This window comes from Alosa sapidissima, chromosome 14, assembly GCF_018492685.1.
Source record: "Alosa sapidissima isolate fAloSap1 chromosome 14, fAloSap1.pri, whole genome shotgun sequence".
Taxonomy (NCBI): domain Eukaryota; kingdom Metazoa; phylum Chordata; class Actinopteri; order Clupeiformes; family Clupeidae; genus Alosa; species Alosa sapidissima.
Window position 1 is genome coordinate 34,347,897 of NC_055970.1, and position 26,017 is coordinate 34,373,913.

General features: G+C 38.6%; 1 protein-coding gene and 1 long non-coding RNA gene across 2 annotated transcripts in view; one reads left to right on the forward strand and one right to left on the reverse strand.

The window, feature by feature from the left end:
- Window positions 1–5,845: 5,845 nt before the first annotated feature.
- LOC121681487 (transient receptor potential cation channel subfamily M member 1-like) overlaps window positions 5,846–26,017 on the forward strand; it is a 196,737-nt gene continuing 176,565 nt past the window's right edge. The window contains exons 1-5 of the mRNA XM_042061245.1: window positions 5,846–5,865; window positions 13,682–13,862; window positions 15,105–15,318; window positions 18,259–18,383; window positions 19,844–20,015. Of these exons, the coding sequence (XP_041917179.1) occupies window positions 5,846–5,865; window positions 13,682–13,862; window positions 15,105–15,318; window positions 18,259–18,383; window positions 19,844–20,015 (712 nt within the window). The remainder of the gene's footprint in view (window positions 5,866–13,681; window positions 13,863–15,104; window positions 15,319–18,258; window positions 18,384–19,843; window positions 20,016–26,017) is intronic.
- LOC121681367 lies at window positions 21,371–23,899 on the reverse strand. The gene is made up of 6 exons (XR_006022085.1): window positions 23,755–23,899; window positions 22,865–22,981; window positions 22,642–22,741; window positions 22,321–22,396; window positions 22,074–22,201; window positions 21,371–21,646 (listed from the first exon to the last, which is right to left on the reverse strand). It is a non-coding gene; the product is annotated as an uncharacterized LOC121681367 (long non-coding RNA).

A 26,017-nucleotide genomic window follows, 5' to 3' on the forward strand; every position in this document is an offset into this window, starting at 1 on the left:
GTTATATATCAAATATAACCATGGCATGCATACAATTTACCTGTCGCTAAGCGCCACCCTTAGAACGGTGATGAGCCAATGACAGTCCAGCCTCAACGGGACTCGGACATCAGCTCGGACAACTCCATAGGAAACAACAGGGGGCAGGCATTAAAATAACAAATTATTGGTTATTTATAGAGTTTAACTCAAAAAACCCGACGGATAACCATGGTCAAACGTTTTGCATTGGGGACGTGTAAAACTGATAGCCGGTACCCAGGGAGGCTAGAAAACGGGGTATATTTTCATCAAAAGTAGCCTACAGGACGTCTCTCGCGTTTGCAACAACTCAACGTAATGTAGGCAACTAAGCCAACAACGTGGGCACAGGTTCCCTGTTAAATCCCAATATGAAAATGCTCATTAACCAACTACTATATTCTTACTACATCAAATATTAACGTAACCTAACATATCTTAGCATCAATCTTCCACTAGCTAGCTAGCATTAACGTCAGTGGGATTTGCACGGCTACTCGCCACAACTGCTTGTCACCTTGTATGTATTTTAAAGTTTTGAATACATCCCTCCATAGCACAATTAAGTCCCTTTTGATAGCTTCTGGAGGAAAGTAAATCCATTTATCGACCAAAACGTCCTCAAAGCCTGCTTTCATATACTGTCAGCTGCCATTGTCCACAATGTATTTTTAATCAAGTCTGGTTTGTTTGTCCGAGTTTTCACACGGTAACAATGGGGGGCGGGGCTTAGCGACAGGTCAATTAGGGGAAAGAAAACATCATTTAAATGAAATAAAATAAATAAATAACAGTAAATAAGTACAGATTGGCGTAGGAAGGTTTCTGATCTGACCATACAGTAGGAAAGTAGAGAGTTAATTTTTACAGTGCATTGAAGATTACCAGGAAGTAGGGACAAAAGGCTAACTCGCACAGCTCAAAATTAACATGAGGAACCTTGAGCATCAAACAGTCATTCTAAAACGGATAGTTCAAGACCTTAATTATGATACTGAATCATATTCAATGCTATGTAAAACGAAGCACAACCTTTCAAGTTGACCACATTTAATTCTAAATTACTGAGCTATTGCGAATTGATACAAAAGTATACATGGAACGTCACAAAAACATGCGTGCGCAACCAAGAGGCAGAAAGCACCATAGAACAGCATTGAGCAATGCAAAAGAGCAAAAGAATAAAATTAGTTTTTGTGCTGAAAACTGCACTAATTCGAAATCACGATGGTTAGAGAATGTTAAACATGTTCAATATCCCTAACGGAATGCATGTCTTTGCCAAAAATGACAAAATACAATGTTATATTAATAATCCAAATGAACGTCAAACTTTGAAATATAGTCTGAAATGAGATGTTATTATCATTGAGACAACAGGGGTATACAAAAAAATCCGATTGTAGCTTACAGCAGCCGACTATTTAGGTTAAGTTTATAACGTTATAGCGTCTTCTGCCTCACGGCTGCGCGCGCATCTAGTTTTGTTGGTAAACGGGAAACTCGTGTATAGTCTCAACATTACTTTGCAACCATTCTGATAGAAGAAGGGTGGAAGAATGATAATATATAAATAAATCATTACATTTCTTGTTGTTGTACATTTATTTTATGAATAATAGTGGTCATTTTGGAAAAGCAATAAGCTCCTAGAGCCTTTAGGTTCCTGTGATTTTAGATGGTATTAAACTAATACTAGTACACAAACCTGTACAACACAGTAGGACAGTAGTATTGGGACAAGGACGAACAAAGGCCAGGGCTTCCCTTGAGGGAAGACATGAATGCTGGCAGTGCATGCATTGTATTCTAATTTTAAAATAAAATGCATGACATGACCACCGCACACATGTCTTCTTGGATATTATTCTATTTGTTTGCATATCTTGGTGATGGGTTATCCCAAGTCAAGTCACTTTATTTACATAGCACATTTAAAACAACAACAGTTGACCAAAGTGCTTCATAGGGCTATCCTACAAAAAAGCAGAAGAGGGAGATTGATAAATAAAATAAAAATAAATAAGGGGGTATACTGTATATAGTAAAGGCGTTAATATGACAATAAGACCAGAGATAAATTAATACTAAAAATCAACAATATCAATATAAAAATATAGCTGCAAGCAGCAATGTGGGGGCCAAGCAGTTGAGCAGGAGTTGTCATGGCAACCCAATGTTGCTACATTATACACACACCCAATTAACCCCCCATCCCACACACACACATATACACAGATAAACCTCCTCTCCCACACACCCCAATAGCCCCCCACACATACGCATACCTCAAATATCACTAAATGTATTGTGCGTCCTCAGGTTGTAGTCACGAGTCCACATACCAAGTTTGGTGTCGATACGAGAAAGTGTTGATAATTATAGCGCCCCTAGTGTTCAAAGGTCACTAAATATATTGAGCGTCTTCGGGATGTGTCCCGAGTCCATGTACCAAGTTTGGTGTCGATACGAGAAAGTGTTGCAAATTATAGCACCCCTAGTGGTCAAAGATCGCAAAATTGATTGTGCATCCTCAGGATGTGGTCACAAGTCCATGAACTAAGTTTGGTTTTGATACGTCAAAGCATTGCTGAGATATGACCTAATCTTGTGTTACTCTAGCGCCGCCCTAGTGGTTGAAGGTCACCAAATGTATTTTGTGTTCTCAGGATAAGGTCCCAAGTCCATATACTAAGTTTGGTTTCAATACGTGAAAGCATTGCTGAAATATGAGCCCCCTTTCTGTGATAATAGTGCCACATAGTGGTCAAAAGTCATCAAATTTATTGAGCTTCTTCCTAATTGGGTCCTGAGACCATGTACTGAGTTTGGTGTTGATACGCGAAAGCTTTGCTGAGATATCACTTCACTTCCTGTTTTGCGGCTTCGCCACCAAACTTGATTGGTTACCACGGGCGACGGGTTATCAATATGGCTCCAAAAGGCAATGCTTTTCTGAGTCATGGTCTGAAGATCATCTGTGCCAAGTTTCATGAAAATCGGATGAACTTTGTGACCTGTGAAAACTTTTAAGTTACATTGATTAAATCCAATATGGCGGCCAGATCAATTATGTTAATGTCACAAAATCACATCTGTCATCCTTAGGGCCTCTGACAGACACCACTAGTACATTAACATTAACATTAACAGACACCAATAGCAAGTTTTCAATAGCTTCGCCGCCAAACTTGATTGGTCATGACAGGCGACAGATTTTGAATATGGCTCCAAAAAGCAATGCGTTTGTGAGTCATGGTCTGACGATCATCTGTGACAAGTTTCGTCAAAATCGGACAAACTTTATGACCTTTGATTCCTTTTAAGTGTTTTTGATTAAATCCAATATGGCGGAAGATCCAACGTGGCGGAAATTGACGTCATGGGGTGCGTTGAGTTCGGCCTCATCCAAGGATTCCAAGTATACCTCAATTTGTATGGTTGAAACTTTAAGCGCATAGATGTAATGCAAAATCTGACACATTGGGGGCGCTAGAGCACTTGACATGAAACTTAGTTAAATTAATCATATGACTATACCGAATCAATGTGCCAAATTTCCCAACTTTTTACTGTATGGTTCAATTGCAAATGAGCGTTTCGTTATAATAATAATAAGAACACATAGAATCACTATGGGTTGCCTCGCAGCTTCGCTGCTTGGCCCTCAAATATAGCTGCAAGCAGCAGTGAGGGGGCCAAGCAGTCAGTTCAGCAGGCCAGATTTGCCATGTAGCTATGCGGTTGCTTCAGACATATAGCATCAAGCAGTCACAGCAAGTTCCATGGCAAACAATCCAAAATTGGGTGAGTTGCGAGGTCAAGTTTCACATCAAAACATAACTGATTTTGTGGGGCTGAACCAGGGCTGAGTGTCGCTGCCCCCTCCCCCAGCCAGCCCACTGCCGCAATCGCCCCACCCCGCCACACCTTGCACACAGGCATTAGAATTAACTGGATGGAACTTGCTGTCATCAGTTTCACATCAAAAATAAAAGATCGACTGAGATATGATCACACTTGCTGTGATTTAAACATAAAGGTCAAAAATTGACGTCATAGGGTGTGTTGACCTCGGCTTGGCCCAAGGATTCCAATGATACCTCATTTTGACATTCGGGTCAACGAGTCAAAACCTACGTCCGTGAACACACGTCCAACTTTGGCCTGTTGGTGGCGCTAGAACGTGTACAGAGGAGCCGGCATGAAACTTGAAACTATGGGCTGCCATTGACTTCCATTGAAGAATAATGCACATCAGCAACTATTGGCCAAAATGAATTTTTGTCAATTACAGAGCCTCCTAGAGGTCAAAGGTCACCAAATTTCTTGAGCATCCTCCCGATGGGGTCCGAGGTACATGTACTAAGTTTGGTTTTGATACATGAAAGCGTTGCTGAGATATGAGCTCACTTACTGTTTGGCGGCTTTGCCGCAAATTTCGATTGGCTGTTACAGGTGAATGCTTCTGTCAATTGTTCCAAAAAGCAATGCACTGATCAGGCATGGTCTGAAGATGGTCTCTGCCAATTTGAGGGTGAGGATCAGCTGAAATTTGTGACCTGCGAAAACTTTTTTGTGTTTTTGATTAAATCCAATATGGCGGCGGAATTAATTATGATGACATCACAAGTTGACCTGGGTCAGCTTAAGGAACTCCACCAGACACCACTAGTGCGTTTTAATTCTAAGCACAACTGCAACTACAGGCCAAAAGACATGTTTCTTAATTGCAGCGCCCCCTAGAGGTCAAAGGTCACCAAATTTTTTCAGCGTCCTCCTGATGGGGTTCTCACTCCATCTATAAAGTTTGGCTTTGATACATGCAAGGGTTGCTGATATATGATCTCACTTCCAGTTTGGCAGCTTCGCCGCAAATTTCGATTGGATATTACGGGTGAACGGTTTTAGTTCCGAAGACAAAACACCACAACTTTTTTGAGGCTTAGTCTGAAGATCATGTGTGTCAAGTTTGGTGACGATCGGACACAATTTGTAACCTGTGAAGTTTTAGTTTCACTTTCACTAAAATCCAATATGGCAGAAAATCCATCATGGCGGAAAATGACGTCATTGAACTCGGCTTGGTCCAAGGATTCCAACGATACCTAATTTCTGACAGTCGGTTCAACAGGTCAGAAGTTACGTGCGTGAACGCACGTCCAACTTTGGCCTGTTGGTGGCGCTAGAGCGCTCTAGGTGCCGACATGAAACTTGGTGAAATTAATCATGGGACTGTCCTCAATCAGTGTGCCAAATTTCACAACTTTTTACCAGACGGTTCTATGGGCTGCCATAGACTCCTATTCGGGAAGAAAGCAGAATAATAAGAAAACGTAGAAACACAATGGGTGTTTGCAGTTTCGCTGCTTGGCCCCCAAAAATAGGACCAGTAAGGATTACCAGAGAGTTATTTAGACAGAGCTAAAAGCAAGGGTAAAAAGGTGGGCTTTTAAACTATACTTAAAACTGGAGATAGTTTGGCAAGATTTGACATGGGGAGGGAGGCTATTCCTATTGTCAAGTTTAGTGACAGTTACTGAGAAAGCCCTATCTCCTTTGGTTTTAAGATGTGCGTGTGGGATTGTGAGGAGTTGCTGAGAGGATGACCTGAGTGACCTTGAGGCAGAGTAGGGAGTTAAAAGCTCTGTGATGTAAGAAAGGGCTAATAATCCATTAAGAGCTTTAAAAATCCTGGAACTATCTGACAAATTGAACTGGGGTTGACACAACACAGAATAAATAGGCCAAATCATTAGGACAAAAAGAGCAGGTGGGCCGATAATTAACAGAACAAGCCAAACAAGACACAGATGAGAACAAAATGGCCAAAGAGTTTGACAGGTGAGGGTGGGATCTGAACACAAGGAGGATCAAAACAAACAAAAGCACATGGTTGGACGCACACAGCCCAGCCCAGGATCACCTCCATGAGATTGCATCAACTCTCCCCTGCCATGGGGAAATATTGCTTTACAGTAGGTTTAATCCCTTTAAAGGTAACCAGTGCAGTTTCAGGGCTTTCTCGCTACTGGGCTACCCCTAGACTATTTGTATCTTAGACAACTGTCTTAAATACCACTCATGGTTACTTTGCACCCTTCCCCCTAGACATGGTACATGTGGATTTGTTTACAAACAGGCAAAGATAATCTTTGAAGAGCCATGTCAACTGGCACTATTACACAATTAAATACAAATAGTAGGTTATTGTACAACTGCTATAGAGCAATTTGTGATTCTCTAGGTCGGGGAGAGCAAGTTGGTTTGACTCCACAGACTGGTAGCCTATGGCTGCGGAAGGCAAACAATTCTCCCTATTAAGCTTACCATCAACATGACTTTAAAACAAAAAACTTGCATAATGATGTTTTTAATTCTTGTCAGTTCCTACCTTAATCATGCTTTCAATATTTTGAGAAGTAAATAAAGGCTTGGCAAAAAAAAGGTAAAATAAATGGAGCATGTGCTCAGGATCCTTTAGGGCTTTTGCATAGTTCCAGGGTTAAAAAGGTGATTGTCATTATGTGATAATTCAGTATATTGAATCCTTAAATAAAAGTGAATGTGGTGGTGTGTCAGTGCTTGTAGTATTTTCAAACTGAGCAAGTGTAGTTTAGTAATAGAAAACAAAAGCTACACACACCTTAAACAAGTCTAACGATGGTAGACTATACCTGTGGAACATTTACTGTAATATTGCAAATGGCACCTAGCTACAGAGTAGGCTATAAATGAACACATGATGCAGATGAAAACATGAAGCATATATTGTATAGTCATTAATGCAGTAAAGAAGTAGAAAGAAGGATTTGCTTGTTAGGGAAAGTAGCTTCCAGAATAAAAACCAGGGGTTAAAATAGTGTTGTTAAAATATCACTACAGCCTTGTGCCACTGCGAAAATATCAGTGCTGTTACAGCACAGGTCTTCTCAGCAGGGTGAAACTAATCACTGCATTTGTTTTCTCCAGCACTGTAGGCCTACTCTTTGCATCCTAACCATAAATGACGAGAGAAACTATTTAACACTGGCTCTATGTGTCATTTATCATTAATGTTAAAATTCTACTAAATTATTTATTGTTAAGTAAGGGATAATGTACCGTATAGAACGCCAGCCATTATCGGGAAATGAAGTCCCGACAGAGTGAACCGGACCCCAACCTGCCAGCAGGAGGGGTCTTGCGTCGCCCTGAAGGGTCTTATTTTCCCGATAATGACCGGCGTTCTATACATTATCCCGCTTATTATACAACTCCACGATCAATACATTTTTACATTTATTTGTTACTGTTTCATCGTGGCTTTTGCTGAGAAACAAATAATTTGCAACATACGCTGAACTTGAATCAAACGTTCTTTAGAAAACAGCTTTTATCTGATTCTATCTCTTGTAAGTGATAATTAAAATAGTAATTAAAAAAACTGTTTATATGTGCTTTATTTGACATCCATGCCTTAGTCCATTTATTTGACATCCATTCCTTAAAATGCACAAATGAAGGTCTCCCATATATGGCGCTACACAAATGCTAATGTCTGACCCTTTTATCTGTTTTCTCCCTTAGAGTCAAAAGGCCTGGGTTGAGAAGACATTTCAGAAGAGAGAGTGTATTTACATTCTTCCCAGCAAAGACCCCAACAGGTAAACCACACATACAGGGTAATGTTATGTGTTTTGTGTGCATAGAGATATAATGGTTAGGTCACAAAAATAGAACTTTTACCGACTGACAGGTAAAACTGCTGTCGGTTGGCTACAATAGCACTGAATAACCTGAACCCTCTGAATATACAAGCCATTTTTAAAATTCAAATGGACTATTCTTGAACCAACTACAAGATATCCAGTCCCTGCAACATCTCTGAAATCATTTTCATCATACATGAAATTCACAACCAATAAGTGTTAAGGCTGCCAGTCTTCTGGTTGTTGTGTTCCTTAAACGTTTGTATATAAAGTCATATAATCACAACACATACTAATACTAAGGCTAACCACATAAGCGTCCACATCAATGGGGCCTAAGCTTTTTTAAGTCACATTTGTTAGCAAAGCTTATATACTCTACTAAGTATTTCTGATATGTTGCTGATTGGATCATAAACAGCCACAACAACAAAGAAGAAATACTGATTTTTATTATTGTGTTACATGTTCCAAATGTAAAGCACTTTGAGCTGCATTCTGTGTATGAAAGGTGCTATACAAATAAAGTGTATTATTATTACAGTGCATGAAAATGCACTGTACTGTTCTTCCAAGGCATTTTATTACAGTGCATGAAAATGCACTGTACTGTTCTTCCTAGGCTTCTTCTTATTACAGTGCATGAAAATGCACTGTACTGTTCTTCCTAGGCTTCTTCTTATTCTTATTACAGTGCATGAAAATGCACTGTACTGTTCTTCCTAGGCTTCTTCTTATTACAGTGCATGAAAATGCACTGTACTGTTCTTCCAAGGCATTTTATTACAGTGCATGAAAATGCACTGTACTGTTCTTCCAAGGCATTTTATTATTATTCTTCTTCTAACGCACTTAATGCAGCTTCAACCGTTTAACGTAGAAACTTCATTCAAACTATGTTACGTAGGTCTTACTTGGGACATGGGTGCTATGTATTTTTCAGCTTTGTAACTTTTATACTTTTTAAACTATTAATTAAAAACTAGTCAAAATTTCCCCATAGACTTAACATGGGCTGATGACATCACAATAGAGCCGTTAAGCAATTAGAATCCTATGGCAGGTGTTCGGGCCACCTGGACCAACTGCCAGTCTCAGGCTTTAAGCATACAAACTGGCCCTATTAAGACTACACATCCTGTTCAACTGCTTCCTCTGCCAAAAACTGTTTCAAAATAAAAGTCCTCACTATAATATTTTACTGTTAAACAATTTAACCCTTTAAACTACTGAACTTTTTAACTGTTCAGCCATTGTAACTGTTACTTGTCATCAACTATGACTACCTACCTACCCACTGTAGCTAGTTAGCTAAGTTAGCTAAGTAACATGGTTAGCATAGTTAGCATGCTAGCATGTTAGCATGCTAGTTAGCATTTTTAGCAAAACTGCTAAAAATGATTAGCTAAGTTAGCTAAGTCACATGGTTAGCATAGTTAGCATGCTAGCATGTTAGCATGCTAGTTAGCATTTTAGCAAAACTGCTAAAAATGATTAGCTAAGTTAGCTAAGTCACATGGTTAGCAAAGTTAGCATGCTAGCATGCTAGTTAGCATTTTTAGCAAAACTGCTAAAAATGATTAGCTAAGTTAGCTAAGTCACATGGTTAGCATAGTTAGCATGTTAGTTAGCATAACTGCTAAAAATGATTAGCTAAGTTAGCTAAGTCACATGGTTAGCATACTTAGCATTTTAACATTGTTAGCATGCTAGTTAGCATAGTAACTTGGTTAACATTATTATCTTTCTTAACATAGTTAGCATAACTGCTAGCAAACATTAGAGCCATTCCAAGTGTCAGTTATCTACCTAAATAATTTAACCATTTTAACTATCCACTTATTTAACCGTTCAATCATTCCAACTATATTAAACCTTATCTACCAAGTAAATAATTTACCTATATAAAATATCCACCTATTTAACTGTTCAGTCATTCCAACTATATTAAACCTCATCTACCTAGCAACCAATATAGTTTGTTTTTACTTTGTATGATATTTGACATCATATTTTTTGCATTTTCATGCACTGTATTTCCTTCAGGAAATGCTTTTCTAGTTCTTCTTCTTCTTCTAACGCGTTTAATGCAGCTTCAACCGTTTAACGTAGAAACTTCATTCAAACTATGTTACGTAGGTCTTACTTGGGACATGGGTGCTATGTATTTTTCAGCTTTGTAACTTTTATACTTTTTAAACTATTAATTAAAAACTAGTCAAAATTTCCCCATAGACTTAACATGGGCTGATGACATCACAATAGAGCCGTTAAGCAATTAGAATCCTATGGCAGGTGTTCGGGCCACCTGGACCAACTGCCAGTCTCAGGCTTTAAGCATACAAACTGGCCCTATTAAGACTACACATCCTGTTCAACTGCTTCCTCTGCCAAAAACTGTTTCAAAATAAAAGTCCTCACTATAATATTTTACTGTTAAACAATTTAACCCTTTAAACTACTGAACTTTTTAACTGTTCAGCCATTGTAACTGTTACTTGTCATCAACTATGACTCCTACCCACTGTAGCTAGTTAGCTAAGTTAAGTAGCATGGTTAGCATAGTTAGCATGCTAGCATAGTTAGCATGCTAGCATAGTTAGCATGCTAATTAGCATTTTTAGCAAAACTGCTTAAAATGATTAGCTAAGTTAGCTAACTCACATGGTTAGCATAGTTAGCATGCTAGCATGTTAGCATGCTAGTTAGCATTTTTAGCAAAACTGCTAAAAATGATTAGCTAAGTTAGCTAACTCACATGGTTAGCATAGTTAGCATGCTAGCATGTTAGCATGCTAGTTAGCATTTTTAGCAAAACTGTTAAAAATGATTAGCTAAGTTAGCTAAGTCACATGGTTAGCATAGTTAGCATGTTAGCATGCTAGTTAGCATTTTTAGCAAAACTGCTAAAAATGATTAGCTAAGTTAGCTAAGTAATGTGGTTAGCATAATTAGCATGCTAGTTAGCATTTTTAGCATAACTGCTAAAAACGATTAGCTAAGTTAGTTAAGTAACGTGGTTAGCATAGTTAGCATGCTAGCATGTTAACATGCTAGTTAGCATAGTAACTTTGTTAATATTATTATCTTTGTTAACATAGTTAGCATAACTGCTAGCAAACATTAGAGCCATTCCAACTGTCAGTTATCGTCAACTATCTACCTCAATAATTGAACCATTTAAACTATCCACCTATTTAACTGTTCAGTCATTCCAACTATATTAAACCTCATCTACTTAGCAACCAATATAGTTTGTTTTTACTCTGTATGATATTTTACATCATATTTTTGCATTTTCATGCACTGTATTTCCTTCAGGAAATGCTTTTCTAGTTATTATTATTATTATTATCCAGACACAGACCCAAAGATGACTATTTTACCCATCCAACAGGCAGCTGTTTAAGTTTAAAGGAGAAATCCGGCGAGTTTTCACATAGATCTCCATTTCTTGAGGTCAACGAGTACTGTCGGTACGAAACAAAACAAAAACAATCAGTTTTACCTAGCTCAAGCAGAGACTTTGTAATGAGGAGATACAGCACTCAAAAATCCTCCATAGAAATACATGGGGTTAGTTTGTAACGCAAATATGGCAGTTGTCTACACATATCTCGCCCCTTCCGCAGCAAAGAAGTTGACATGTGAATACATTCTGCCAATCATGTGGTGTGTTGTGAATACATCAATCAAATAAAACGACAGCAAAATTGACTGCAAAAGTAAACAATGTTGCCCGGCTCACGTCTATCACTGGACTGTCAGATATAATAGGCTTAGGGTGCGTTGGTGAATTCAATTGGACACACTGAAAATAGAATAACACTGTTAAAAAGTTTCAGTGCTCAGAGCACTCGGAATGCCAATTTACGGACGCACCTACAGTATAACCTACACAGGAATTCCCATGTTGGCAGCAGTAACCATAATGTTAAAGCCTAAACGGCAGTTCCAGTCAGAATGGACTGACAAGTATTGTTTACACAGCCTAATAAACCCAGGTGTTTACTTTGCAATGAATGCATTTCGGTAATGGAGGAATATACTGTTAAGTGCCACTACAAGTCAAAAGAGTAAAGTAGAGCTGCAATGAATGAATGAAAGAATGAACTCAGAGTTGCCTAAATCCACTCATTATTATGACCGCCGCGCAGCGAAGTTTTTTCGCATGCCCAAATTTCCGTCAAGGATTCCCGGGACACTGAAAGACCGGGGTACACGAAACTTGGTGGGCATGTAACCCCACATGGATAGCATGGAACCATTGTTTTTCGTTTTGATCTGTAGCCCCCCGCTGGACTGGACCTCCCGAAAGGAGGGTAGGGCAGACACAGTTTTCTGTGAATATCTCGAGAACCGTAGGGTTTAGGAGGACCGTTTTTTTTTTGTATGTTGATCTCAAGGGGCCATGTCAACCCATTCCATAACCACTCATTTCATGTATAGCGCCACCTAGTTAAACACAAAAAAGTAAAAATGAGGTGTTGTAATCGCAGGTATCTGTGACCTAACATAGTCAAAACTGCACAAAATTGGAAGTGTAGGATCATTATGACACCCTCTGTATGCACCGCCAAGTTTTGTGGAATTCCGTTCATGGGGGGCCACACAATAAATTAATTTATGTTACTATACACCAACTGGCCTGTAGGTGGCCGGAGACAGTTTTCTGTAAATATCTCAAGAACCGTAGGGCCTAGGAGGTCCACCTTTTTTATGTATGTTGGTCTTAAGGGGGCATGTCAACCCATCCCATTACCACTTATTTCATGTATAGCGCCACCTAGTTAAAAATTAAAAAGCAAAAAATAAGGTGTTTTCATCACAATATCTCTGGCTGACAAACTGCACAAAATTAAAAGTGTAGGATCATTATGACACCCTCCGAATGCATGCCAAGTTTTGTGTACTTTCGTTCATGGGGGGCCTTACAATAAAATAATTTATGTGTACATTTAGTGACGTACACCAACAAGGATTCCCGGGACACTGAAAGACCGGGGTACACAAAACTTGGCGGGCATGTAACCCCACATGTATAGCATGGAACCATCGTTTTTCGTTTTGATCTGTAGCCCCCCCACTGGACTGGACCCCCCGAAAGGAGGGTAGGGCAGACACAGTTCTCTGTGAATATCTTGAGAACTGTAGGGCCTAGGATGACCATTTTTTTCCGTATGTTTGCCTCCAGGGGTCATGTTAACCCATTTCATGTGCATGCACGCACACACACACACACACACACACACACACATAACATAAACATGTACATGCACACATGCACACAATTCAAGAATTTCTCAGAATTATGAACAGGCAAGATGGAGGTGGGGTTGTATAAAATGAATTTTACATGTGAAATCTATGAACTAATCATGTTTTGGTACTTGTTGTCTAGCAGATACCAGTGAGAATTGAGTGTGGATAATGCAATTTAGTGAGACAGTTAAAATCATATAGGCCTTTCAGCGTGATTTATTTTTGTGGAAAAAATGGGCTGGACTGGGCGGCGGTCATATTTTGTACCGCTCTGCGGTACATCTAGTTTCTTTGAGAATCTAGGAAGACAGTAAAGGCGTAGCCTCTCTACTTTCTTTTTCGCTTTAAAATAAAAAATAGCCTATTTTGCGGACTTCTCAAGATAGTTTGGAAATGAAAGTATACAACTAGCCACTGAAATACTCTAATGCAAGTTTATTTCGTACATTTGCAGTGCCGTCTGTTTGTTTGCTTTCATTTCAGTGACTAAAATTCCTTGGGTGTGCATGCGGATTGCCTCAAGTGTTATACAAGTTAGTGAAACATGCAAACACAGATATCTCATAGGGCAGAAAATAAGAACATCAAGGTATGCCAGTGTAAACGCAGCCTCTCTCTCTCTCTCTTGCTTTCTCTGTGTGTTTGCGTATTGTGAAAAGAGAGAATGATTGTAAAATATTTTTGTCTGTTGCTCTTTCCTCAACCAGATGTTGCTGTGGTCGATTGTCCAGTCAGCATGTGGGCCTCTTATCGGGTTCAGCTGTTAAGAATGAAGATGATACAGTGGAGGGGGAGAAGTGGTCAGTGACCAAACATACACAGGCTTCACCTACAGATGCATATGGTGTAATCGAATTCCAAGGAGGAGGTCATAGCAGCAAAGCCATGGTTTGTGTGACAGCAGTGCATGATGAGGTCAAGCACCAAGAGGCCTTTCAAGAATTCAGCTTTTAAAAATTTTCCACCATTATATTATTAACATTTCAATCTTTTCAATTATTTCAAGAAAGGTGACTACTAGTGTCACTTTTCCTGTGAGCTGTCAGAAGTGAAAACATAGCCTGAAAAAAAGCAACAACTGCAACAACTCAACCTAGGTAAAACCGATTGTTTTTGAGGTTTTTTTTGTACCTATAGTACACAGTGACCTCGAGAAACAGAGATTTATATGAAAAAATGCTGGAATTCCTTTTTAAAGGTTGGGACCCAAATGCTAGTGATGGAACGTTTGGACACTGAGGCACCAAAGTCGACTCAGTGTGTTGAAGGTTATATCAAATTGGCATAAGCACGGTTTGATGATGTCCAAAGCTTTAAACGTCACTGAAGGGTTTTGCTGGATTCGAACCACTGCCCTGGGCCCAGTTTCCCGATAATGATGGAGACACACTCTTAAGAGGGTTTTCTACGATTCATCTTACGATCGTTCGTTTGGTTTTTCCGACTGTTTCTCGAACATGCTCGTAGCGTGAACGCGCGTGCACTGCTCTAAGATGCTCTTAAGGGGAGCTCTCCACGTTAATAGTTCTGAAATATCCTCTGATTTGATGGTGATGTCAGGTGACTGCACGTCACAGCTATAGGCCTACAGTTTAAACTTCGGATCTACACATTAATTCACATCAATACGAAAATAGAAACACTTTGACATCTGCATGTAAGCAACCCAAGTAGGTTATATACCACACACAGACATAAATAATTGTAATTATTTAAGATTAGATTGTTGCACCATGCAATAATTTTCTGATTCATCACAGGTAAACACAATAAAGAATGGGGACATTATTTACGACGCTCTTAGGCTTAAGATGCTTTTGGGGAACTGGGACATAAACTTTAAAGGAAATTGAAAATGTATTAAGTTTGGTTTTGATACATGAGTTCCTGAGATATGAGAATATGTAGAAACACAATGTGCCTTCGCAACTTGGCCCCCAATAATTACATACTCTGTGATTAATTAATCTAAATTAATCACATACAATATTGTTGATGCTTGGCCTCTATCTTCACGTCTTACATCTATTTGTTATATACACTATAAAAGTAAGAAAATCTCTCTTTATGGATCTGGCTTTGAATCAATCATGTGTGGCTCTGTGTGTGTGTGTGTTTACCCAATTGTAGTATACACGTGTCTCCTATGACACCAAGGCAGATGCACTGCTTCATCTGATGGTTCATGAGTGGCAGTTGGAACTCCCAACTCTTCTCATCTCAGTGCATGGAGGTCTGCAAAACTTTGATCTACAGCCCAAACTTAAACAGGTTTTTGGCAAAGGTTTGATCAAAGCAGCTGTCACTACAGGAGCCTGGATCTTCACTGGAGGCATTAGCACAGGTACCCCCTTCTTATCTCTTTCACTCTTAATGTAAAGTTGGCATGGGGTACAAAAATATTTGACATTACAGACATTCTCCTGCAAATGTAAACTTTTATTCATCATTACATCATTAACTAGATGTACCGCATAGTGGTACAAAATATGACCGCCACTCAGTCCTGTACATCCATTCCGCGAAAATAAATCACATTAATCAATAAGTCTCCATCTTCTACTCCATCCCCCACTCTTGAAGCTTTTGTGTATGCTTGTTTGGCATGTGTGTTTGCGCGCCGCACAGAAAGTAGCCTACTGGCGCTGCAAAGGTGATTTGTAGCACTTGCCAAAAAAATTGTAGGTATCGTTATAAAACAAACGTCGCTAGATTGTTCATACACATTTTAACGGGCCAAGTTGAAGAAGAGCTGCTGTCCGTTATTGTTTGTGCAAATATAGGCTGATTCATGTTCCCTTGCATTTTGCAACTGTGAGGTCCATGGTTAGTCTGGCTTTCGCCAAACCAAGCTCAATCTTTAAAGAAATCGAAAAAGAAATCGCCGGCAGATCAGGCTGGGTTCACCCAGCCTAGTCTATGGTAGGCGCCCGATAGAAATATTGTTTAATTTTGCGATTGAGATATCCACGCACTGGCGCCCCCTCTGCGACGTGTCCGACAGTTTCAGATCTATTCTAAATGCAAAAATGCATAGAGGGAGTTATGACAAAACCGTGACTGTTAACAAACTATAATATAAGGTAGGCCCTATGCTAGGCCTATTACATAACATAAATTGTCACTAGGCTATGCTGGCGACCCAAATAAAATCTCCTTTGGGAACCAATGGCTTACAGTATCAAGCGGACTTAAGCTGCCACCTCTTGGCGAAAAGTTCATAGTTTTGCATTATAAGTATATCAGTATAATACATTTCAGCTGCGTGAATCACGGAAAGCGCAAATGAAGTGGACACTTCTAAAAGGGACCCACTTTACAGTAGCTGAAGGTCTGTGGCTAAAGCAGCCATAATGAAAGTGTTATCATTGTTTGGATACTTCACACACACATGCTTTTTAATCGCATAGACTACAACTACCAAGCTGGAATCAAAGCACATCGACTCCCCTCTCACACCCTAAACATGCACTTCGAACAAACAAAAAGCGTCTCAGTCTCACGGTATAGCCATAGGCAAAACTGTATCGGACCGGTGTAACGTTGGTAGCCTACTAAATCATCCATCGAGAATGATTTTTGTAGCACGTGCAACAAATATGTGTAGGTACACCCCTGCCCTGGATACATCTCTCAACGTACGCTCTAAAACATTTGGTTTAAATGGAGATGTAGATCATCACGGGTGCGTTAATAAATCTACATTGCAGCGAGTTGACAAATTATTCACTTTGACGAATTTATGTAGTTTCAGTCCTAGCTACTTTACTTTGAACCATGCTCTTCCTTACTTGAATCACCTTTGAAAATAGAGGATTGAAGTAGCCTAGTGGGTGTTTGGGAATGAACGTTAACTCAGATGATTTTTGAGACTTTGAGCAGAAATGTCCCAGCCCGGTGTTTAGGATGCATCATAGACAGGTTATCTTATCATCCATCACGTTAGCGAAGATGTTGTGGCTAACTCACTTAGCTCCTGTTAGTAGCCTAGGTTATGGTCAGAAGAGAATGAGATGACAGTCAAAAGATACAATTAGTGCTGTTATCAATTTGCTTGGTAGCCTATAACCGCATTTATGGTTTTCTACAAATACATCAATAATCAAATTGGCCTCCATCACTCAACCAATGCTAACGGTAACATTATTTTACCAACGTCCTAGGCTATTGATATAACTTGTATAAGATTAACGTAGCCTACCTGCAGTAAAAACCAAGCATGTCCGATAAACATTCTCAGATTTATTTCTCAGATTTATTTATTTCAAGAAGAAATGGGAATTTTTTGTGGAAATCATCCTACCCTTATTAGACGTCAAGCTCCCCCCTCACTGCAAGCATGATTTACTAGCTACGGAAGCCACACCATAAATGTCCTAGCTACACTGATTTATTGAGTATTCCTTCTCGTATGTTAAGCTCTTTCTCTCATTAAGTTGAACAAAATGTTGTGGATACACTAATAGTAGATAATTTATTCATCAACTCATTGGCTCTCTTAATTATTTATCAACTCTGTTACTGGCTGCAGTCATAGGAATCTAGAATATATGAAATATTCACTTTTTAAAATAAATTAGGGGGAGAAATGAACTTTTCCACAAATTAATTTTTTTAGACCCCCTGGGTCATTGTTGCCAGAGCAATTTGGGGTTAAGTGCCTTGCTGAAGGGTACAACAAGGTTACAAGGGTGGAAGCGAGGAATTGAACCCACAACCTTTCAGGCTACTGCATGCTAGCCAAACTACGACGTAGTATTAGGGCCACACATTAAGAAAAAAAAAAAAATTGCCAAGATGAGATTAAAGTCAACATGTTGAGATTAAAGTCAACATGTTGACATTAAACTCAAAATTTCAAAAATAATGTTGAAATATCATGTCGACTTTAATCTAATAAAAATATATTTTTATTATAATATCTTAGGCTCAGTGGTTAGAAGTGTTCTTAAGGTTAGGGGTGTGAGGATTTACATGCGCAACTACTGTAGCATGCTAGCTCAATTCGCCTCCATTAGACTCACCTCCCTAAATTCACACTCCCATGATCCGGGTCTACAGCAGCACTGTAACAGAAGTTGGTTCGTCCGGCGCTCACGGCCCTCGAACCCGCCACCTCAACACACACTGGCATGGGAGTCGAACAGGCTAACCACTGAGCTAAAAGCCCAGGCTTCCAACTCAGCGGTTAGAAGTGTTCTTAAGATTAGGGGTGTGAGGATTTACGCGCAACCAGCATGCTAGCTCAGTTTGCCTCCGTTACACTTGGTTGTCTTTTTTGCAGGTGTGATGCGCCATGTGGGAGATGCACTGAAAGAGCACTCCTCTAAATCTAGGGGGAAAGTGTGTGCCATTGGAATTGCTCCCTGGGGAATTGTGGAAAACAAGGAGGACCTCATTGGTCGAGATGTAAGTCTGCTACTGTGTTTCACACTGTGTACATATTTATGTGTTTCATGTTTTATAAAATGTTGAAGAAGGTGGGTTCCAAACACTTACATACTGAATAGCATTTTAAAGATGTTTTTACATTTTATTTTGAGTTGTGCAGTAGTAACGAGGAATGATATGATACAATAATAAAACTGACAGATGAATTCATTATTGCTTGCTAGTAGCATTTTGTTAATCTCTATGACTATTACTTTTATTTACAGCCCTGTGATACCGATCCATTTTGCTTGTAGTTGACTTATTTGCAGTTTTTACCTTTACAAAAAGTATTTTTTACGGCACATTTGCAGCAAACTTGTCGGTGAATTGTGGGAAATAAATAAGTTCACTAGAAAATATTGCCAGAAGTTGCCAATGTTGGCTGCTAGAGGCAAACTTCTGGAAACTTCTGGAAACAATGAGAAGTTTAGCCTACCACTAGTGGAAAATGTGTTCGCCAGGGATTTGCCACCACACTTACCCAATAATGGCAAACTTCTAGTGATAAACCTAATGATATTGCTGCAAATCAACATTGCCGAAAGTTAACCACAACTGTTTTTAACATTTTCAAATTTGCATGTGAAAATACTGTATGACCTTGCCACAAATTTGTGGTAACCGTTCACCAGAAACATTAATATTTCTGTAAGGGTAGTCCTTTCTGGGATGGGATACAATCAATCGTGATTTATGCAAACACAACCAAGATCACAAGACCATTTGACTTAACAAACAACTTTTTGTTTACTATTGGATACGTCCTCTTTGGATTTGATAATTTCTTACACAACAATGGTTTCTATGAATGGCAGGACTTCCTGCAATTGTTTAAGTGTATTTCAATTACCTGTTGTGTAACATGTTCAAATAGATGACTGATCTGAAGGGTGTTTCCAAGATTTACAAATAATTATCTTACTGCTTACTACAGAATTCTCTTCCCTTTAAAACACAAAGCCCATATTCTGAACATAAGAAAGCTCAACAGAGAAAATACACCTCACAGTGAGGCATAATAACAGCACATAACACAACATTGCATTCCAAGCACTGGCTAAAACTGAGGGAAGGTAAATCAAAACTAATCAATCTCTTGAATAGAGGATGTGTGTGGCCTCATGCTTACAGCCAAATCACAGCCATGGCGATATCTGCTACCAATGCCACTCTCACTTGTGCCATATGAATGTTCATGACTGGTGTCATGTCATGGTTATGACAGTGTCATTTCAGTCTTAAATACCAGCCTTCAAATAAAGTGTTACCAACAAGTGTTTAAGGCTTAGACATAGATTAGAAGAATGCAGACTGAACACCCTTCGTAAGTAAGGCCTGTTACTTTTGCAGTACTACATCTATGTTTTTAATTCACATTTTCTAATGAGTCCACAAATATTATCATCTACAGTATGGTCTTTTTTGTGTTTGTATAGGTTACTCGCCCATACCAAACAATGTCAAACCCACTGAGTAAGCTCTCAGTCTTAAACAACAGCCACTCACATTTTATCCTGGTGGATAATGGAACTCATGGTAAATACGGTGCAGAAGTACGACTACGCAGACAACTGGAGAAACACATATCTCTCCAGAAGATCAACACACGTAAGTGTAACTTGTAACCCCTCAATAAGTGCCAGCTGACTTAGGCCATGTAACAATGTATTCATTTTTGATAGGACGAGGCATTCCATGAGTGCAGATAGCTTTGCAGAATTCTTCACTACTAGTAATCACATCGTGATTGATATACAGTTGTGACCAAACGTCTTGGTAGTAACATTAATTTTGTGCTTCATAAATTTTGTTGCTTTAGTACTTTTGGATTTATATGTTTGTTTGTTTCACGTGTACTTAAGAACAATAACAAGCATTTCAGCAGTACAGGTGTCTTTGTGGGTAACCATTGATAACACAAGAAAACATGAAAACAAATTATATTAGCTGGTCTTTGTGCCAGGGCCAAAATACAGTGAAAATTGGGTTTCTATGATAAAGTTATTTGTGATTAATTACTGGTAATATGCATCTGTTCACTCTGCATACAAATCTAGAAACAATGCGAATCACCACCATACACAAGTTGAAGCTGCAAAGTTTGCAAAACACCAAATTTGTGTCGCTTGACAACAAACTTTTAGATATTGATTGATCCTATGTCAACATTGCATTCATTCAAAGCTAGAGACCAGGCAGGCAGTGATAGTATAATGTCACATTTGGGATTTGAAAATAGAATATATGGAATAGGCCTAACATGTAATGTGAATATATGGAATAGGCCTAACATGTAATGTGAATATATGGAATAGGCCTAACCTGTAATGTGAATATATGGAATAGGCCTAACATATCACTGGGTGAAAAGGCTCTGAATCAGGGAATATTCATAGTGATATATTTCCTGATATGTGTAATATCAGGAAATATATTGATTGATATGCTCCTGATATTTTAGTGCCAATTGCCATATCAGGAGCATATCAAAAGTCCTGAATGGGACTGCGACGACATGCAAGATATTCAGACTTCATATTCTCACCTGATATGATCCATGTTTCAAGTATTAGCTACTTATATGACCCCGGACACCTCTTGTTCTTGTTCCCATATACCCCCTGATATGTCAAACATGGGACTACGCATATACAGCCCATATACTGCCAGACACAGCTAATTTTGCAGGCATTTATGTGTATGCCTTTATTTGCTTTTCGATAGGCTTTATGCCTTTATTTTTAAAATTAATCATGTGATTTATATATGGTGATTTATGTAATGGTTTTAAATGTGAGATAGTACATAACCATCACTGAGCTTATTGTGCATCTTTAACTTAAATAATATTTCACATTAATTTTACATACACTTAATTACATTATTTACTTACACCTGCTAAATCCCAATGACTTATTTTACTTTACCATGAAAATTCATATACTGTACGACAGGCAATAAAATTTGTTACATGGCCTTTATTGTATTTATCAATCAATATTCAAATCAACATGGCTTTCTCGCCTGCAGTAGGGGGCTTACGCAGTGACACTCGCCCCCTTTCAATGACCTGCCTCGAGTGAGAACAGAGACTTCTGCTTGACCACAGTGGTTTAAACAGTCCATGGTCTGGGCGTGCAACGTCCTTTAAAACATTTTGGGCCCTTGTCCATACTCTTCTGGTATAGATGGTAGGGAGAGGTGCTCTGATGGTCCCTTTGGCAGTAAAAGTCAGGTGTCTGTAAAAAGAGAAAGAAAGTATATGTTACAATTGACCCTGTCCGTGAATATAACTAACTCAGCTTGTGTGACAAATAAAAGCAAACCCACAATAGCAGCCTAGACGTCAGGTGCAATAGTTAGAAGTAATGGAGATATGTATTGCAGTTGTGCTCATAAGTTTATATAACCTTAGCATACACATACATTTAAAAAGCATCTGATCTTAATGCCTTAATAAAAAAAAATGAGAAAATCCAACCTTTAAGGAACACTTATTTATTTACGATACATTATTCATTCACAAAGAAAATTGCTGTCATTAAAGGTTGGATTTTTCCTAATTTTTTTAATTAAGGCATTAAGATCAATTTCCAAAAGTATCATACCTATCAAAAAGTGATAGGTATGATACTTTCCATACCAAAATTTCCAAAAGTATCATACCTAATTGCAACACTGTCTGCAGAAGCTCTTTCCTTCTTGCTTCAACCACCTTTCTGATGCATAGATCCTCCCCCATCTGACGTGCAGTGCCAGCCTCTGGCTCCAGGCTGGGACTTGCTGAATGGCACCTAAAAAAAAATAAAACATAAATTGCTATACATTATGTTATTGTTGATTAAGATAAAAATCAAACATTAAAAAATAAGTTGGTAAGTCAATCAGGTGTTCAAACAAAAATGATAATTACCTTATGAAGGCATCCTTGCCACCATCACCATCAATGTTAATTATTGGTATCAGTTTATTTGTCAGGGTTTCAGTTTCTGTAAATAGAAAATAAGATTTAACTAAATTATGATTATGCTCAGTTTGGCATATATTCAACACATTATTTACATTACCACCAACATAATGGTAAACATGGCTAAACTTCAAAATTCAAGACTATTATTAAAAACGACAATAATGATGATTAGTTCCTGTATTAATGCATTACATTGCACATTTGTCAAACAAATTAGAGTGTACACAGTGACATAGCCCTCATTCAAAACACACAAACACTTACAGCATGTTGAGGGCAGCAGCCATGGCTTCCAGACATAGTCAAGTAGCATGTAGTAGTAGCAGGACAGACCGACTTTGCCCTGGTCTGTTGATGGAGCCCACTACAGTCATAACAACAGACACATGAAAAAAGGGGATAAACTAAACACAGCAACAGACACAAATACATGCACACACATTATAATGTTATTTGCTATTCTACGTGTGTGTCTGTCTGTCTCTACCTGGTGAGTGAACTCTCTTGCGGGATTGAAACTTCTTTTGTATGGAAGTGGCACACATTTGGAATATTCCAGAATGCACTCAGTGTTCTCAGGGAAGCAGTCCTCAGAACTCACTGCCTGCAAACAGAGAACAGAGGGAAATTAAGATTAATAAATTGCAAAATAAGCTTACACATAACGTGAAAAGACTATCACTGAAGCACTAATGCCCTCACATGCATCTTAAATAAACACATGCCTTGGCACAAGTCAGGTACAACCAAATAAGGGCTATGAAATGAAGAACATTTTGCCTAATGCTACCCATACATCAGAAACCTTTGACAAGATTTGGCTTTCAAGCTTTACTCAAAAGACTACAATCTTTCAATAATCTTACCCAAATCTGGTCAAGTCTTCTGGTGTAAGGATGGCTTAATATAACACTATACGTTACCCTTCACAAACTAAAGATCCCTTCACTTGTCAGCATCATATTGAGGTACGTCAACCCCCTGTTCACGTTAGCCTGCATAGTCATTAGCAGCCACTATAAATGTAGCTTCTAGAAGTTATAGCTAGGTTAGCTAACCTACTCGTACCTGATAGCCTTGGCCATTTCATTCAAACTAAAACTTTACATCCATAACGAAATCTCAGACAGACTTATTGTTGAATATGATATTACTACCATTCCAGATATTCCACACAATGGTAAAGTTAGTTATTGGAAAAGTTAACATTAACAGCTAGCAGCTAACGTTAGCAATGTTAGCTCGCAAGCTAGCAAACGTTAGCTGATTCTAACATGACGGTTAACAAACGGTTTTGGTTAACATTAATGCTAAAAACAGTATTTTCCTAATTAATTCCAGTTTTCAATTGGCATACAAAAGTACTGTAGTTCTTACCTTGGATATGATGACGGCAGAGTTTGTACAGCTTGCAGTCAGATGCATGACAGAAAAGTGACGGTTGAAGTCACCACCAAGGAGTTCGTTGAAAAGTCAGTCAGGGGTGGGGGATGGGTATGCTGTGTGTGCGCATGCGCTTATCGAGAGGCAAAGCATAGGAAATCGTGGAAATTATTAGGCCTGCATATTTTAGTTACATTAAAATGACTACCAAACTGATTTTGTAGAAGTGTCAAAACATAGTAGCCAAGTGGGCTATTACTACTATTCTGATTATAAACATTATTGGTTCTCATATAGTTTGACGTCAATTTCATTTGAAGCCTTGTTCCTTAATTAAATCAACATTGGTTTATCAGTCATCCACGTTTTATAGACAAGTTACAACATGATTGATCCATTGTGTTGGCCCACAAGGAAGCTTGTAATGTTAAAATAGTATGAAATTATAGATGCTCAACTTTAACAAGTTTAATAAGCCTTTCTTATGTGTTATGGTTTGTAGCATATAGTATGTATTTATTTTCATTATAGGCTATTGATTGAATTGTTGTTTATTATTGCTATTCTTCTTAATGTAGGCCTACTTCAAATTGTTTAGGCTACTGTTAAATTTAACTTTGTATTGTTGTTATGTGGCAACTCCAGCTGAACCGAATTCGTTTTGGCAGACAGCATTGGGGACAAGGGGAAAGCAGATAATTTAAAATGTGGACTTTATTCCTCCAACAGATCTCATGCATATTATACATAAAAAGTAGGCTAGACCTACAGACTATAGCAACTATAAAATCTCAAAGATATCATTGAAATTGAACCATAACCAAAATAATTAGGTAAGTAGGCTAGCCTTGACCTGGAAAAGGTAGTCTTTATACTGTAAATAGTCTATTTTTGAATGTCCCGAAATTAGATAGAAATCAAACAGCAAATAGCCTATCAGTGATGTTTTATGGTACGTTTTGGGCGTAGGGCATGCGTGACTTAATTAGGCAGATCTTGGGCCTAGGCTATCTAATATGATAGCCTAAGCCTATCCAAGGGTGGAGACCTACCCAAAGATATCCAGAAATGGTGTGTGTGACTTGTGATTTGGGTATGCATACCCCTGATATCTCATTGGCATATCAGGAGTCAAAATAAATCAATATTTTCACTGATTCTTAAAAACTCAGGATATGATCAAAGATGCTCCTGATATGCTGCATGTCATAAAAAATATCCGGTCAGTATATCCCCTGATTCAGAGCCTTTTCACCCAGTGTATAATGTGAAGTCAGGCAAGTGTTCAAATTAATGTGCACAAAGAGCCTCTTTCACTCAACAGGCAAGTTAAGTGCTGGTTGAGTTCTCTAAATACTTACATTGATTAATTTAGCAGACACATTTATCCAAAGTAGCTTACAAAATGAGGAATACCATTTAAGCTACAATACAGAGGAGACTTTAGATAGCAATTAATACTACATCAATAAATACTATTATTACCAAGCAATGAGAGTGCAGAAGTTTTAAGTACAAGTCAAATTGTAGTCAAAGGGGTAACAGAAGAAGGAGGTAGAGGAGAGAAGAAACAGAAGTGCATGGTGAGTTAGGTGTGTTAGGTTGTTAGAAGTGTTAGGAAAGGAGGTAGCTTCAGAAGACCCTCAAGTTTCTTAAAGATAAAAAGGGATGCTCCTGCTCGGGTGGCACTTAGAAGGTAGTCCCACCATCGGGGGAATACCAATGATAATAGTCTGGACTACTTGGGGAACGTAGCGGCTGAGGGGTAACATAGTGGCTTGAATTTGATGCAGCAAATTCAAGGCGGAAGTGTTCCAACAAAATGGCAAGAACCTTATGTCTTTATCATCTGTAATTAATAACAACAGTAAGAAAAGCATGGCAATGGCTATTAACGCAGTGAGGTCAGAGACCATGGCAGATTCATTGGTCATTCTGCAAGTAGGTGAAAGGGTTTGCATAATAGGGTTTGATTGTTATATAAACCATCAAAAATAACTACACAAAAAATGATATAAAATTAATTGTGTCCCAGACAATACATTGCAAAAGTTGATCCAGGCAACCTTACCACAACATTACAAATGCATGAAGCTAATCCCATTCATCATAGCTTTCATGGAGAGCTCTTCAAAATCTGAAAGGTCATTCCACTGGAGCGCAGAATGTGAACTGATCTTTTTTTACTCGTGCATACATTTATGGGAAGGTCAAGGGGAAAGTGATATTATTGCACAAAAAACGGAAGAAGTGTTAA